General features: G+C 58.2%; 1 protein-coding gene across 1 annotated transcript in view; it reads right to left on the reverse strand.

Moving 5' to 3' along the window:
- Positions 1-209: 209 nt before the first annotated feature.
- PASK (PAS domain containing serine/threonine kinase) overlaps positions 210-16,397 on the reverse strand; it is a 37,280-nt gene continuing 21,092 nt past the window's right edge. The window contains exons 9-18 of the mRNA XM_065931125.1: positions 15,662-15,785; positions 12,607-13,892; positions 11,357-11,538; positions 10,803-10,970; positions 8,750-8,875; positions 8,523-8,657; positions 5,206-5,405; positions 3,083-3,216; positions 1,313-1,459; positions 210-778 (exon numbers count right to left, since the gene is read on the reverse strand). Of these exons, the coding sequence (XP_065787197.1) occupies positions 624-778; positions 1,313-1,459; positions 3,083-3,216; positions 5,206-5,405; positions 8,523-8,657; positions 8,750-8,875; positions 10,803-10,970; positions 11,357-11,538; positions 12,607-13,892; positions 15,662-15,785 (2,657 nt within the window). The 3' untranslated portion in view covers positions 210-623. The remainder of the gene's footprint in view (positions 779-1,312; positions 1,460-3,082; positions 3,217-5,205; positions 5,406-8,522; positions 8,658-8,749; positions 8,876-10,802; positions 10,971-11,356; positions 11,539-12,606; positions 13,893-15,661; positions 15,786-16,397) is intronic.

The following is a 16,397-nucleotide window of genomic DNA, read 5'->3' on the forward strand; positions in this document are numbered from 1 at the left end:
TGGCTGACACACCACGCCCTCCAGTCTCCTTAGACTGCGCAAGCTTCAGAGACTTGCTGGGCGCACCCACAGGAGGGAACCCCAAGCTGACCAAGGTGGAACCTCTCTCCAGCTGTGGCACATGGAGACGCACAAATGGAAAAATAAGGAAATGAAGTACTTCCCATACCAGCACTGCAGAAGAATTCACGCGGTCCAAGTCAGGGTAATTGTTTACTAATAAAACTTCTTTAATTTGGAAAACGTTCAAGGAAATAAATTAAAAACAGTATGGTCATTTGGCGAACAGTTCTCCACACTCCACGTGTCAGACAAGCATACACCAAATCAGAGGAAACAGAAACGTAGGCGCATATACAAAAGTACAAAGAGAATTAGAAGCCTCTTGTATGCCTTTTGGAAATTCACAAATGAAAAGCCCTTTAATAGTACAGAACTCAAAACACTAGAATGTTTTCTCAAGGCCATGAAAAGAAAATGAATTCCAAGTCTGTTTTGTAAGCCTCAGATAGTACAGCATCACTGGCTTCTGTTCTAACAGATGAGTTTTTAGAAAGTGAACTTGGCCTAATTCTTGAGCACTTACTCTCTGAATGGAAGGGGCCTGAGAATGCCATGCCTCCCTAACCGAGTGCCGGAGAGCAGCAGGGAGCCGGGTCACCCGGCGCTCTGGGTCCTGCCCTGCTGCACGAGGGCTGGTGGGACTCCAGGGTCCGAGCTGCGGCACTCGGGCTCCTGCCATCCAGCTCCAGACCAACGGTGGACAGAGCTCTGCTCTCTGAAGGAAGAGAAAGGTAGGCTGCATCAGCTGCCAGTGACACCGTTCTGAAACCCTTGGCTTCCCTCTGGAGGAATTCTGAAGAGCAGAAGGCACCAGAGGAACCCTGCAGAACCCACCCGGCATCGTCCGAGACTCGCCGGACCCCGCTGCTGTGCTGGAGCTGCACATCCAGAGCCATGGACACGGCCCCCTGAGCAGCGGGCCCCGGATGCACAGGGCCGCCGCTGCCCACCGCGGGCCCCGGCTCTCTCGCCGTCCGCTCTCCTCCTCCCCTCGGCCTGCTCTGACCATTGCCAGCGGCACTTCCCAGACCCTCTCCCTAGCCCTCCACCTCATCTGTGGGTTCGTCCTTGTCACAGGCTCCCATGGGCGTTGCCCACCTTGTAAGGCCCCGGGGCTGTTCAGGGGCCTCTGGAGTCCAGCTCACAGGCAGCAGGCTAGCCCTGGGCCCTCACCTTCATGTCCAGGGCAGCGCGGAGGAGGGAGCCCCCCGGACCCCCTCCCCCACGGGGCGCGGGCTGCACCGCTCACCTGGCTTGTTTACCCGACACACCTCCTCCCAGGTGTAGTCCGCCAGGTTCACGGGCTGCGTCACCCAGGGGTCTGTCACCAGCTTCTCCAAGGTGGTGCGCTGCTCGGGCACAGGCTGCAGCAGCCCAGACATGAGGCTCAGGAGGTCTGGGGACAGAAAGGCGTGTGGTCAGAGGGCTGACGGCGGCCCAGGCTGGGAGTGGGTGGCGCGCACTGCATGAGTGCAGGGCCTGGGCTGAGTGGACAGGAGGTGGCCTGGACCCCCACTTCTGACCAGCACCGCGGGGCTTCTGGAAGGCAGGGTCCCTGGCTATGCTTCCGGAAGGGCTACGGGACGTGTGTGTGGCCCCAAAATGAAAGCGCTTGAGCTCCCAAGCCACTCACTACAGCAGCGTGCGGCAGCCCTGATGTGCGCCGCCCTCCGGGGCTCTGGGGACACAGAGCCGTGGACACGGGGATCGTGTGACAGGGCAGGGGGGTAGGTGGCCAGCCGCGGAGCCCCGGTCTCTCCCCACAGAAGGGCGCACAAGCACTGAGAAGAGCCCCAGCCCTGAGTCTGGATCTGGTTCCCATTTTCTTTAACAGTGTGGGTGTCACCTCAACCAGGGCCACTCCAGAGCTCAGTGCCTGGTTGAGTGTCCTGAGAGTCCAGGGGGCAGAATTTGGAGCAGTCCACTCCCCGCCCAGTGTAGGTGGAGCAGCCCCTAAAGGTGGAGCAGCACCCTCCCCGGCCCCAGGTTGGAGCAGACCCCCAGGGTGGGGCAGCCCTGGAAGGTTCAGCAGCCCCCTAGAGTAGAGCACCCCCCTAGCCCCACCCCAGGGTGGAGCAGCCCCCCCAGGGTGGGACAGCCCTGGAAGGTGCAGCAGGAGGCTGCGAGAGCCCCGCTATTCTTCCAGGCCGCTCTAGACCGAACTGTGCCCCCTGCAGATTCCCAGTGTGATGATATTAGGAAGCGGGGCCTTTGGGAGGTGAAGGGGGTCAGATGAGATTGGGCGCCTGCCCCCCCAACACACATAGCATCGGTGCCCTTATCAGCAGAAGCACCAGGAGGCCTGCCCTCTCCTGTCTCTGCCCCGCGAGGGCACAGGAAGAAACAGCTGTCTACCAGCCAGAATCCGCCAGCACCCCGACCTTGGGGTCTCCGCCTCCAGAAATAAACGTTGGTGCTATAAACCCCGGCCTGTGACGTGCGGGCATGGCAGCCCGAGCAGACTGAGACTCGGGCCTCCAACCTGAGCGAAGAACCCAGATAGAGGCCTGACGCCTAAGGGCGCCCGTCACCTCACCACCTGTGACAATGAATGATTACTCCAGGATCACATGTCGCGACTGGGAGACCTCAGAACCCCGGTCCGGCTCCCTGGAGCTCCTCCAGGCGTGGGTCTGAGGGCCCACCCAGGCCTGCCAGCAGGGATCGGCACTGCAGGTGCAATGCCACCCTCGTAGCTCTGCGGGGAGCCAGCTCACAGGAGCTCCAGGTGGGAACCCTGGTTCCACACGAGGGGCTGGGGGCTCAAGTTCATCGTCCCCCCTCCCCACGGCCATGGTCAGAGGCTGCTAACGTGTGTCCCTCAGAAGACAGCCACTCTGGTCCAAACTTCCCTAAGATCAGTCGTGACATCTTAAAGTCACATCCAAATGGCCCTTGCGTTCAGATCAAAGTCTGAGAGGAACGGAAGAGAGAGTGAGCCGGCTGTGCCTGTGTGGGCGATACCTCGCACTGCTCTGAGATGGGAGCCAGCCCAGGACGTCCGCCCGTGCGAGCTCACCTTCTGACACCAAGTACGGGGGGTTTATCGCGGCCTCCATGGTCTCCTCCAGCTCGCAGAAGGGGTTCTCCTCGAAGATCAGCGTGTACAGCGTGACCCCCATGGACCACATCTCCAGCTCCGGACCCCGGTACCTGCCAGAGGAAGAGGAGGCACTCGGGGCGCTGGGCCAGCCCCACACGAGAGCCAGGACCCCGCACATCACGCAAGAGCAGCTCTCAGTGAGAAGCACCACACTCCTTGACCACGTCCACTCCCCACCAGGCGCCCGCCGCCCCCTGGGAATCAGACAACGAGCTGAGAGACCAAGTCAGAAGGTGGCAGGGGGCCACACACAGTGTCACCCGGGGGGCTTCCTGGAAGAGGAGGAGGGAAAACCTGCGAGTGCAGGCAGTGCGCAGGCCCCCAGGGACCTGGGGAGCCATGGCGGCTTCAGGGCAGGGTGGCCTGCCCTTCAGAAAAGAGCTGAAGGGTGCCCGAGGTGAGACTGGCACAGTTGAGCCTCTGTAAGGATGAAGCAAGCCCACGGCAGCGGGAGGGAGGAGACGGTGGGGGCAGAGTCCAGGCAGCCGCCAGCTGGAGGAGGGGCCTTGGGGATGGCGCCCCGGGGTGATCTTCATTCTCTTCTGTGCTTACAGACCCCCTCCTCCCAGCTACTGTTCCTGGACTCTGAGAGGCTGGCACCGTGCCAGCCGTCTACATGGTTCAACCCTAATGCCCACAGCAAACCAGCAGGATAAATGTTCTGCACAGAAAGGCCAGGCCCCGTGCTACCCAGCATGTTGGTCCCTCAGGCCTGGCCCCCAGAGCCCTGGGGAGCAGCTGTGTTCCTCAGACAGGAGTGTAGTCACGGTGGCTGAGGAAGCCTGGTGAGCAGAGGCCCAGGACAGAGCCTTCTGCCTTCCAGGGGCCACAGAGAGCCGGGGACACCAGGAGGCAGGAACCAGGGGGCAGGGGGGCCAAGAGGTAAGCATGAGGACAGACCTCAGGGCAGTGAGAGGAGAGAAAATGCCAGAACAAGAAACTCAGACTTCAGCAGAAAGGGATTTCAAGGATTCTGGAGGCCGAGGAGAAAACTCCAGCAGCGCATAGCAGGGGTCAGCACACCTGCCCAAAGCACGGTGACTAATGTAGGCTGGAGCCACACGGCCTCTGTGGACACTGATCCTCTTGGCCACGGCTCCACAAAAGCAGCCACAGACACCCGTGAGCCCACAGCCGTGGCCCTGGGCCAACAGGACTGTCCTCACGACAGCGGTGGGGGCCGATCTTCCGCCTGGAGGCGGAAGGACGTGGAAACAAGCGGTGGGGGGGGGGGGGGGGGATGCGTGCAGAACCCGCAGTGAAGGTCCTGGGTGCTCTAACCACCAGCCCGCCTGGGAGACGCGTCAGAGCCACGCGTCTCCGGAGGACGAGCTAAAGAGGTACAGTGAAACGCCCGCAGTCGGACCTGCCTGGAGCCCAGCTCACACGGGTGAAGACCAGTTCCAGCACATGTGGACAAGACAGAAACCCACGCATTCGGGGCGGAAACGCCGAGCACCGTTTCCTTGCTCAGTGGAGCTCTACAACCCCTGAGTTTCGTCTCGTCCTTCCCTCTCCTGAGCTCCCTGAGACCGGGCCCCGCCCGGGCCAGGCCCCCAGCACAGCGCTGGAAACCCAGCCCACGCCCACAGGACCCGCTTCTCACCTCAGCAAGAGCAGGGGCCTACCCCGTGCCCAGCTGACGCGGAACCAAGCTGGGCAGCGACAGCATGGGTCCTCTGCATCAGCACTTCATGTCTCACGCGGCCAGCCCGACCGTACATCCCTGGACTAGACTGCTGGTGCTGGCATCAAAGTAAACAAACCAACTAAAAATAATTCTCTTCATTCCTTTGAAGAATCCCAAATCTGGGGACTCTTTTTCTTCTCTTAACTTTTGATTATATTGAACTCCAAACATAAAAGGTGAAAAGACAGTCTAATGAACCCCTGTACCCAGCATCGGGCTTCCCTTGACTGAGCTTCCTTTTCCTGCCCACTGACCTCGGCACCCTCATCACAAAGAGGCACAACCTGAAGCTGCTTCCCTCTGCTACCGCAGAAGGTGTGAGCACAGACTGCCTGCCCGGGACACCTACGGGTTCCCCATGAGGACCTCAGGCGCGCAGTACTCGATCGTCCCGCAGAAGGTGTAGAAGAGCTTGCCCCGCTCCAGGTAGGCAGCCGAGCCGAAGTCAATGAGCTTGATGGAGAAGTCCTCGGCGATGACAATGTTCTCGTCCTTGATGTCCCGGTGGAGGATGCTCTCGGAGCGCAGGTACACCACCGCCGACACCAGCTGGAATAGGGGCCACGGGCGTTGGTTAAAAGCTGACTCAAGGAGAATAGGCATTTAAATTGAGGATTAACAAGAGAAAAAGATAAAGCAACAGCAAAGAAGAAAAAACCTTTAACTGATAACCAGCTGGGGGCAGGTCAGACTCTGGATGCCGCACACATGGGCCACGGGCGCTGAGCCGGAGGAGAGCTCCAGGCAGCATGCACACGCCCGGACCTGTAATCTCATTGTCATTGGACCTGTAATCTCACTGTCATTGTTATCACTCTTGTGATAAGGACACTTAACACAAGGCCTCAGAGAAAGAAAGAAAGTGAAGTCGCGCAGTGAAGCCGACTCTGTGTGACCCCATGGACTGTAGCCCGCCAGGCTCCTCCATCCCTGGGATTCTCCAGGCAAGGATACTGGAGTGGGTTGCCATGCCATCCTCCAGGGGATCTTCCCGATCCAGGGATCGAACCCGGGCCTCCCACGTTGCAGGCACTCTCTACCGTCTGAGCCACCAGGCCTGCCCCTCGGCAAATTCCCAGGAACACCAGGCGGCACCTCAGCTAGACGGACCGCGTGCACGGCGGCTCCACAGGACCCACTCCCCTGTGCCTGTGCCCCTCCAGGGACACCCCACATAAACTCAGTTTCTAAGGTATAGGTCTGTGTGCTACCAGTGACCTCCCCGGCAGACACTCACTCCCCCCACGACAGGCAGAACCATCATCTAGGGAGGAAAGGCAGATGGCAGCAGAAGCTGCAGGACGCATGGTGGGCGCTTGAATGAGTGTGGGCTGGGTTGGGTGGGCAGTGATTTCCCCAGAGTTCATCGGGCAACTCGAACAGGGCTGGGAGCAGAAGCCCAGCCTCCACGCTGCGACTTCCAGGCTCCGGCAGCTTCTCAAAGAGCAGCGCAGAGCAGAGCCATGCTTTCCCCAATGCATGCGGCCTTCCAGTGGTGCAGCCTCAAAGGAACTCCCCGGGAAACGGGCCGAGCGCATCAGTCTCCACTGCCTCCACTGCCAGAGGGTAGTCACTAGGATGTACTGCTGCCTGCCTGCACTGCACGGGCAGTGAGGGAGATCAACCTCAGTGAAGTCTGAGTAAAATTAGTATGACTTCTGACCCCACTCATAACTTGGACACCAGCTGTACCAACCAGCACAGTGATTTCACGGACACAGTTAGTCATTCAGATCATTAGAGACAACTTTACATTTACAAATGAATATCTTTGAGTCAGAAGCAACAATTAATGGCAGACAAACTAAGCTGAATTAATTAACTTTAATAAATAAAGAGGGCTTCTCCGATGGCTCACCAGATAAAGAATCTGCCTGCAATGCAGGAGACACAGGTTCAATCTCTGGGTTGGAAAGATACCCTGGAGAAGGAAAAGGCAACCCACTCCAGTATTCTTGCCTGAAAAATCCCAGGGACAGAGGAGCCTGGTGGGCTAGAGTCCAGGGGGTTGCAAAGACTAACCACGAGCAAAGTAAGAGCTCTATTGGGTTGGCCAGAATAAATAGATGAGCATATATTTACATACACATACATGCAGACGTGTGCATACCTGCACATCTGCGCATAGGTGACGTGTGTGCCTGTGCACGTGTGACACCGCACAGATGTGCGCAAACACACAGATGTCTATTCTTACAGATTCACATACACATACACACACTCACGTGTGTGTATATACAGAGACATACACACATGGACATGTACTATCAGGCTCCAGGTGGGAAGCAGAAACCACACGTTGCTCTGAATATGGACAACTTCTTCGAGGGTTATTAACTACAAAGCAGTAACGAGCTGGAGCGCTGCTCACCGCAGAGGAGAGCCGTGCTCCGAGCAGACGGGACCCAGGGCTGGAGGCAACGCACACGCGTACACATGACACTGTCGTTCTGTAGAGCCCTGAGTCCATTACACTAACGCTCACTGCCACGTGGATTTACGAAGGGCCGTGGAGACTCACTGCAGAAGCTAAACAGCGTCGGACACTAGAGTCCCCGGCACAGCAGCCCTGAATGAACTGCAGTCAGGTGGCAGCTGTGGGTGAGTGACTCCACATGTCACGTCACACGGAGACCTGTCTGCCTTGAAGATTTCAGAAGCAAGCCTCCACCATCAAGTAAAGGAGACGCCTGTGTAACCTTCCAGAGGAGGAAGACAGGGAGAGGTGGCATTCTTTGGGCAGAACTGTGATGACCAAAACTTACAAGTAGGTGCCTCAGAAATTTAATTTCAGAAATCCAGTAATTTCTGGGAGTTCATAGCTCTGAGGAAGAAATATCAGTTCATGGAAGCTGTTATTAGAAACCAAGTCAGCTCCAGGAAACCAAGAGCAAACCTGTGGACTGGTCACATCCCCCCACCCCGCACCCCCTGGCATCCCTCCACCTTTTCCAGGGAACAAGGAATCGTCTGGAATGAAACTTCCACATTCCCCAAACTGAAGAACTGCTGTCTCCCCCACCCCACCCCAACATCCAATTTCTCTTTCACAGGTCACCTTTCTACTTAGCTGGTTACTCTCCCTTTCCAAAAAATAACAAACAGACTAAGATCAATACACGGATAGACACGAAAGAAACCAAGACAAATACTCAGTGTAAACTGAGATGGCCAGAGCCACAGTCTTTAAGTCCAGTCTTAATTAACTGGACAGCTACGTCTACTCAGGACTTCCCGTGCGCCTGACTCGGGGATGCTGCACGGGGGCCTCTGCACTCTCTGATTTAGCCCCAGCAGTCCTGTGAGATGCTGGCTCAAGTGAGGTCCACGTACAAATGAGCAGGGTCTCCCCGTGGTGGACAAGGATTCAGATCAGATGCACAGCCTGCAAGCCCAATCTGAGAGCTTCACTGGTTCCTCTTTGAGGCTGGGTGAGTATCATTTGGATATAAATACACTTTAATCTTCATCCCACATCCCTGGTCACCCCAGGGTGACGCCTGGCCTCACTCTTCCTCCCCAACCCCAACCTCACTCTCTCTACTTCAACAGTAGAATTCTCTTCTCAAAACACGTGTCCTACTCAGTAACATCCCCAAGCCGGAGGCCAGGTCCAGCATCACTAACCATGGAGTCCCGGACCCAGGTGGCCGGGCCCGCTCTCACCTGTCGGAAGATGTAGCTCGCCAGGGGCTCGTCAAGGCTGGGATGGCGGTCAATGAATGCAAAGAGGTCCAGGCCGGAGCCGTGCTTCTCCATCACCAGCTGAAAGAAGCCTTTGTTCTCAAACACATCCAGCACCTGGAGAGAGAGAGAGAGGCGAGCTGGGTCTGGCCCTGCTGGGACACCTCCAGGGCAGCGTGCTCGGGCGCGGACGTGAGACAGCACCCCACCTTGATGATGTTGGCGTGCTCCACCTTGCACAGAATGGCGATCTCTAAAGTAACCTTCCCAAGCTTGGGGTCCTCAATCCAACAGTCCTCCAAAACCTTCTCCTTCTTAATAAACTTCACCACCACCTACGCGGGAGACAGGGAGTGTCACTGCAGCCCTTCCCACTGGCCGCCCAACAGTTGTGGAGGTTTCACCTCTACCCTAACCCCCACTCCACCCCCACGAGTCCTGGGGCGTGAAGGAGGAAACCTAATAACCACCGTCCAATGTGAGGGGGCCGGGAGCAAGTCAGCAGCCAGCCGCAAGTCCCAAGTGGACCCGCACAACCTGCACAGCGGGAGGATGGGGGAAATGGAGGAACCAGGTGGGCCGATGGCAAGACCAGGCCCTGGAGGTCTCGGAGAGGGTGTTCCCCAGATACCCCACGTCACCCCGATTTCTCAACCAAGGACTGGATGTCCCGGCCAAGAAAATGAAACAAGAGGCCTGAGAACTGGAAAAATATGAACAAAAATGTCACTCATGTTGGTTTTGAGAACTAATCAGAGTTGCACAGGATGGACGGACACAAGACAAATACATAGAAAAAATGGTGTGGTGCAGCCACAAAAAAAGAAAGGAAGCCCACAGTGCCTGCTGGATTGCTGATCCAGAGCAAGAATGAGATGACTGCCCTCAGGTAAATAAAGATGGCAACAGAAAGTTAAGACGAGTCAGCCAAGAAGCACGTGACGCCCAGAGCAGTGTGTTTAAGCCTCTAGGAGGTGTGAGCACACTCAGACAACTCCACACAGCACAGCGCTCAGTATTAAGTCACAGCTTAGAAACACACGCTCAATCCAAGAAGCTAGAAAAACAGCAAAGTTTACAGAAAGTACCAGAAAAGCAACATAAAGAAAACGGATACTTGATGAAAAACATGAGCAATTCTCTGGAAAGTCTGGCAAAGAGAGTGTGCACATGAGAGTGAGGAGAACAGGGGGAACAGCTCTCGCCAGAAACACCTGCAGACGTGATGTCACGGCACCAGCTCCACAGGCTCCACATGACTGACGTGAAGAAAGAAAAAACACTCACCTACGCATGAATATAAATGAGAAAATCCCAAATAAAAATGTTAGCAAGCCAGGAGGCTTCCCTGGTGTCCTGGGGTTAAGACTCTGCACTTCCAATGCAGGGGGCCTGGGTTTGATCCCTGGTCAGGGAACTAGATACGACATACTGTGGCTAAAAGATCCCACATGCTGCAGCTAAGATCCAGAGCAGTCAAATAAATAAGTATAGCTATTTAAAAATATATATTAGCAAGCCAAGTTCAGCAGTGCACTAAAAAATGTCACAAGGCAATGAAGGATTGAGTCTGCAAATAAAAGTTGACTGTGGTTATTCATATATTAATAAAAGAAACAAGAACATGACCATTGCAATAGATGTTGAAAAGTCATTAGACCTAAGTCAATATTTATTCCTTAAATTAAAAAAAAATTTAACTTAAAATAAAATGAAATAGCCTCAAACAAAAAGTATCCATCAAGAAACGAAAGAGCCTCAAACAAAAGTCAAGAAATAAAAGGAGTCACCAGAGTGGGCAGAGGACCACCAGGAGGCTGGGCGGCATACCTGTTACTCCTCACGGCTCTGCAGGTCCCAGTCAAGGTGACAGCAGGAAGGAAAAGAAGGCAATGAGATGTAAATAATAGAGAAGGGGGCACAATCATCAGTGCCAGCAGAGGAAGAAACCAAGTAGATCGACTGAAAAATCACTAAAACCAACATGACTCTAACAAGACGCCCCTGCTGTCCAGCCAAGCACGCAGCTGTGGCAGATTCCAGGAATGACGAGCAACGTGGCGACAGGTCCCACATGGGCCCTCCCAGGAAGCAGCGGGCCAGGCCCGGGATATCCAGGCGGCCTGGAGGTTTGTAGGGACAGGCAGTATGGTCACCAAACGCCCCGGCAACTACAGGTGTACCCACAGTGGGACTGGGAGTGAGGGTGTGAGGTGCATCAGAGCCACCCCCCAGCACCCCCACCCCTCAGGAGCCCAGTACCTCCTTATTCGCCTCCTTATCCACTGCCGTCCACACGAAGCCAAAGGCCCCGCTGCCGATCGGGCTGAGTGTGCTGTACTTAAGGGAGTACGCCCCCTCACAGGCTGCCAGCCCCTCCGGCTCCACGGCCTTGGGGGGCTCCTCAAACCAGGGTTTGGTTCCAAGCACCTGCGCCCACAAAGGCAAGTCTGAGGAACCACACGCAACACGCTGAAGAGGGGGGGCAGCAGAGATGGCCGTGGCCCCCTGCCCGCAGCGGGCAGGGAGAACGGCACCCACTGCCCCGCCGGCTCCTCAGGCCCCTGGGGTCCCCAGCCCGAGACATGCTCTCTAGAGGTACACCCAGGGCCTGAATGTGCCAGTCCAAACTGGCGCTCACCCAGGCCCCACTGTGCACAGGGGCACATGCAGACTTGAAAGCCCACTTGTGGCTCGCACCTCACCCAGGAGGCTGGACGGCAGTGTGGGGAGCCACAGAGCCTCTCCCGCCCCAGAGGACACGGGTGCTGATGGGACAGGTGGGTGGATAGCAGGCGCCGTCCACAGACACGCACCTCCCCCAGGCTGGCCGCAGACAGCTCGCAGGTGGAGTGGGCGGAGCTGGGTAGGCTGGCCAGCAGCAGGCGGCTGCACAGGGCCGAGTCCAGGTGGCTGTGCAGCAGGTCCTTCACCAGCCAGCAGCAGAAGAGGGTGGCTGGGCCCTGGAGCTCCACGCGCCGCACCTCAAACTGCACACCTGCGGAGGGCGGCGAGACCGGACCCCCGCTGAGCCCCACAGCCGCGCGCGGCCTCCACGCAGGGCAGCCACGTGGGCAGGGCCCCACACCCGCAGAAGGGCACAGCTGAGGCCAGTAGCCACACCTCCCCGGCGCGGGGCCAGGGGCCAGCCCGTCCGCCAGGGCAGCTGGAGGCCAAGCGGCTCAGGGGAGACCCACCACCAGCGACCAACACAGATGAGCCTGGAGAAGGTGCCCCAGCACCCTCCAGAGTCTGGCTGGGGAGTCACGCACATAGGTGCCGCCCCGCTGCACACCCCATGCACACCACGGGGCACAGGTGTGTGCGGACACAGCCTCCTGGGGACATAGCAAAGCAAACGTGCCTAGCTTCTTCCTGGCAGGGGTTTACAAGTTATTTTATTTTCTTCTTTTTAGTCTTTTATTTCTAGTATTTCTATAAATAACATATATCACTCATAAAACTTTTTTAAGGTTAGGAAAAAAGCCCTATAGTCAACACTAGGAAATTGGCAATGAGGAAAACAACTGGCTGAAATACAGCAACGCTGGAAAATTAGGAAAATAAAAAGGGACAAGCTAAAGGGCTGACCGCCATCCCCCAGAGCAGAGGTTCCAAGAAGGGCAGCCTCCTTGCACACGGAACACGTGCAGGCTTGAAATCCCACATGTGGCTAGAACCTCACCCAGAATGTCAGAAGACCGTGTGGAGAGCCATACAGAGGCTCTCCCCACCCCGGAGGACTCAGGGCACAGCCGGGAGGGCGGGCTCGGTCCTCACCCAGACCTGGCTGTCCCTGAACCCCGACAGCCTGTGGAGATCCGAGCCCCACCCTCCCCTCCCGGCGGGACTGCTGCATCGCACAGAGCAGCCGGGACCCCGGACTACCCCCGCCCGCACACGTACTTGTAGTCCTAACTTTCAAGAGGCAAACTATAACTTTCTGCCATACTATTCAAGGGGTGAAGCCCCCCGAGACACCAGGATGAGGAGCCCCCACCCCACAGAGCGCGCTCTCAGGGCAGCAGGAGACCAGACCCCGCCCACCCCGCCCGCCCGCACATACTCAGCTGCGAACCGTCCCGGTGGTAGCAGCTCCCCGTGTAGGTGCCCTCCTGGATCTCCGGCTGCAGGTCGGCCACCCTAAGGGGTGCAGGGCCGGGGTCCTCGGCTCTCACGGGCGTGGAGGTGACCTGGAGGCTCAGCCCGGGCGCGTCCAGCAGGCAGTCATCCTCAGGGCCGGCTCCCGGCACGGGAAGGATGCAGCGCGGGCTGTCGTGGCCATTCACATCCTGGTGCTCGGAGGACACCAGACAGGTCTGGGACGGCTCTGTCTCCTCCAGGCCCAGGCGGCTCTCACGGAAGCGCCGGCCCCCACCCAGATCAACGCGGGTGCCGGTCAGCAGCAGCAGCTCCCGATCGTCCAGCACGTCTGACTGCTGCCTGTGCAGGGCACCCACATCTGCATCAGAGCCCACCAGGGAAGGCGAAGGCGTGCCCCCAAGTTCAGATGTGGCGCACGAACAGTTGGAAGAAGTTCGGTCTGTCCAGTCCCTGAAAACAAGCTCCTTGAGGTTCCAAGAAAACGAATTCTCGCCAGCCTCTGGGGCTTCCACAGCCTCCAGGGCACCGGGCAGGTCGGTGGCCAGGGCATAGCAGGCCGAGGAGCTGCCCGAGCGGCCGCCCCGTGGGTCTATGGCTCTCAGGTCTGACAAGGATGCAGGGGCGGAAGGCAGGGGCTGCCCTGTCAGGACCAGCTCAGCGTAGGAGACGCCCCTAGGCCCCGCAAAGCTCGAGGCGGACAGCTGCTCCTTTATCAGGCACGTGTGCAGCTCCTCTCTGTCTTGCCGCATGCCCAGCCAGGGCTCGTCCAAAGGCGGCATCGAGAACAGGAGCTGCAGCGTCCCTGGGGGGCTGGGGGCCGAGGGCGGGCTTCCTGGCGGCATGCTCTGCTGCCCCTGGGGGCCCTGCCCGGCCAGGCGACCCTTGGTGTGGGGCGCGGCAGTGGTGGCAGTGTCAGGGCCCTGGTCTGAATCACTGGCGCTGGCCGGCCCCACCGGTACCTCCTGCCACGGGCCCCACGACTCATCCCCACCGCTCCTATCTGCACCCAGGGTGGCAGCTTCTGAGTCTTCCTGGGAAGCAGACAGCTTCGTGTCCCCCAGGTCAGACTGACTCCCCCGCTGAAGACCCCGGCTGAGGCGCTCTGCTGTCGCTGGCTGCTCTTGCTCTGAGACGGAGCACTGCTGGCCCTCGGGTGACGAGGAGCCGCTGCGGGCAGATGGGCCTCCCTCGGGCACTTCTCGCAGGCACTCGGGCAGTGACCGGCTTCCTCCTGGGATGCTGTCCCCGCTGCGGGTTGTGACATGGGACGACACAGTCACTTAGGAGCCACAGAGGAGATCACACGGATTCCCCCTCCACCAGAGTCAAGCACAAAGCGATGACCACCGTGAACAGGACAGGAGAGAAGATGAACTTTCACAATAAAGTTAAAAAGTGAAACACCAAGTCACGCGTTCTCCAGGCAAATTCATACCTAGCAGTGACTCACCCAGGCACAGTCCGAGCTCTAGGACCCTGTGCTGAAGGCTGTGGTCCCCACGCTCACCATGCGGTGAGCAGGCCCCAACAGCCAGCCAGGGGGTCAGGCTCCCTGTGCCCGCGCAGCAGGAGGTATGGGGAGAAAGTGGAGGAATCATGATGCCTACAGACACCACCAGATCTACAGCACAGAGCGGGAGGGCAAGAGGAGTCAGGGCTGGGAGAGCTGAGCGCGGGGTCCTGGGAGCCAGAACACAGAGCCCCCGGCATGCTGGGGACGGGGGACCACAGAGGAAGAGGCCACCGCGGTGACTGCGGTGACCACTTTGCAGGTGATTGCAAAGCCGCAGATAGGGGTCCACCCCAGCCACTAACACCCACTCGGCACAGTGCTAGGTGCCACCCCGGGTCAGCCCAGGCCAGACAATAGCCCCAGGGGCAACAGAAAGTGGCGGTGCCCAGCGTGGCCGGGGGACAGGCGTGCGCCAATGGGTAAACATTGCAGCAGAGGGCTAGGAAGAGGCATTGAGAAGCAGGCTCCGCTCAAGGACCGCCGCAGGGGAGGCAGCTGTGAGCGGGGTTCCGAGGACCTGCAGGACTCTCTGGGGGAACCAAGGGGAGACGGGCCCTCCCCTCACCCCGTGCGTGTGAGCGCTTAGCAAGGACTGATGGGGTCATGCTGCTCCAACCACTGAAGCCAAGCCGGAAGCCAGGGGGTGACGCAAATGGCAGGGGCTGCGTCCACGAGCCACGGGGCCGCATGAGGAGCAGGCTTGCTCCGGGGATGCATGGTACCTCCAGCACGTGCACACGTTTAGGAGGGCGTGTGCAGGGCAGCCTGTCTGTGTAGCAAGGGCTCAGACTCAAGGGCATGGGGAGATGGCCTGGAAGGAGGTCACGGCTGGGAGAGTTGGGGGACTTTTGCTGTTCACCATTATTCCTCAGTAGTTAAATACACACATTCACGTAGCACGTGTTTAAAACATCATTTCAAGAAAACTAGAAAACTGTGGTATCGATAAATCTCGCACAATGGAGAGCTAAAGAAGCCAGAAACAAAGACGTGCTTCTGGTCCAGTTCAGGACAGGCACTGCTGACCTGTGTCCTGACCCCAGGGCAGCGAGGGACGCCGAGCGGAGCGGGAGCAGCCCCTCCCGGGGGAGAGGAGAAAGGCCCACCAAGGTTAGCGCGTTACTGTACACTCAATCTCAAAGTGATTTTTTCAAAATGAGAAACTGGTTGAAAACACACCAAAACGCTGCACACAACAGGACTGATAACTGAACAAGTGGACGTGTCTAACTTTCCTAAGTTTTCCAAAATGAACCCCTGTTGTCTAAATAGAATACTGTGTTATTTAAAAACACACAGCAAACAGAGTCAAGAGATTTTTGAAACGAGGAAGTTATGCTGGGACCAGTTCCCTGGATCCTGCCTAAATGCTCCCTTGCCCGTGAAACAGGCCGGTGACATGGCAGCAGCACGGCCATCCAGGGGCGCCGGTGTCACCTCTGTCATCACATGCAGCGCACCCTCCCCCTCCCACGTGCACCTGCCCCTCCCTTGGAGGACTTACCCCGGAGGGGGCGGTGCCGGCGGGGAGGCAGACAGGGAGCCCCTGGGGTCTGTGGGGACTGGGGCTATATGGAATGTGTCCTGGCTCTCCGCTGGCTTTGAGGTCTCGGTGTCCACCTTTGGATCTGGCAAAAAAAGAGTGTTTCCCACTGGCTGGCGCATCCCACTGAAAACCACCTCTCCGCTGAGCGGGGGCCTGAGCTGACCTCAGAAATGCTGCCAGGCCCACGTCCTCAGTGCAGCCCTGGCTCCCAGCCCAGGCCCTGGGCCCCTCACTGCTGACAGCCCCCAGGAGCTCCATTCTCTGATGCCGGGGGAGAACCAGAGGCCTGCAGCCTAAGCCTGCTCCTCTCCTCGGGACCTCTGGCCTCCCCGCCATGCCTGGCCTGCTCCCTTTCCCAGAAGCCCTGCTCCATCTGGCCTGGGGACCCAGAAGGCACAGGCTCCCCGGCTCTGCTTTCCCTCTGGACCATGGTGTCTTCTCCACCTCATGCCTGCACATGCGTCACCTGGATCTGCCCAGGCTCCAGAGGCAAGATAGAGTGCCACCCTACAGCAGGGCCAGGCCACCACAGTAACCAGGGTGGCAAGGGTGCGACTGTCCATGATACACAGCGGCCTGCACGGGGCAGGCTCCCAGGAAGAGTCTGGCCCCCACTGGCAGGAGCGGCAGACTGGCACCAAGAGCAAGCGTGCAATGCCCACAGGTCCACCCTGGAGACCATGAGGGCAGAGGT

Source organism: Muntiacus reevesi, chromosome 1, assembly GCF_963930625.1.
Source record: "Muntiacus reevesi chromosome 1, mMunRee1.1, whole genome shotgun sequence".
NCBI classification, from domain to species: domain Eukaryota; kingdom Metazoa; phylum Chordata; class Mammalia; order Artiodactyla; family Cervidae; genus Muntiacus; species Muntiacus reevesi.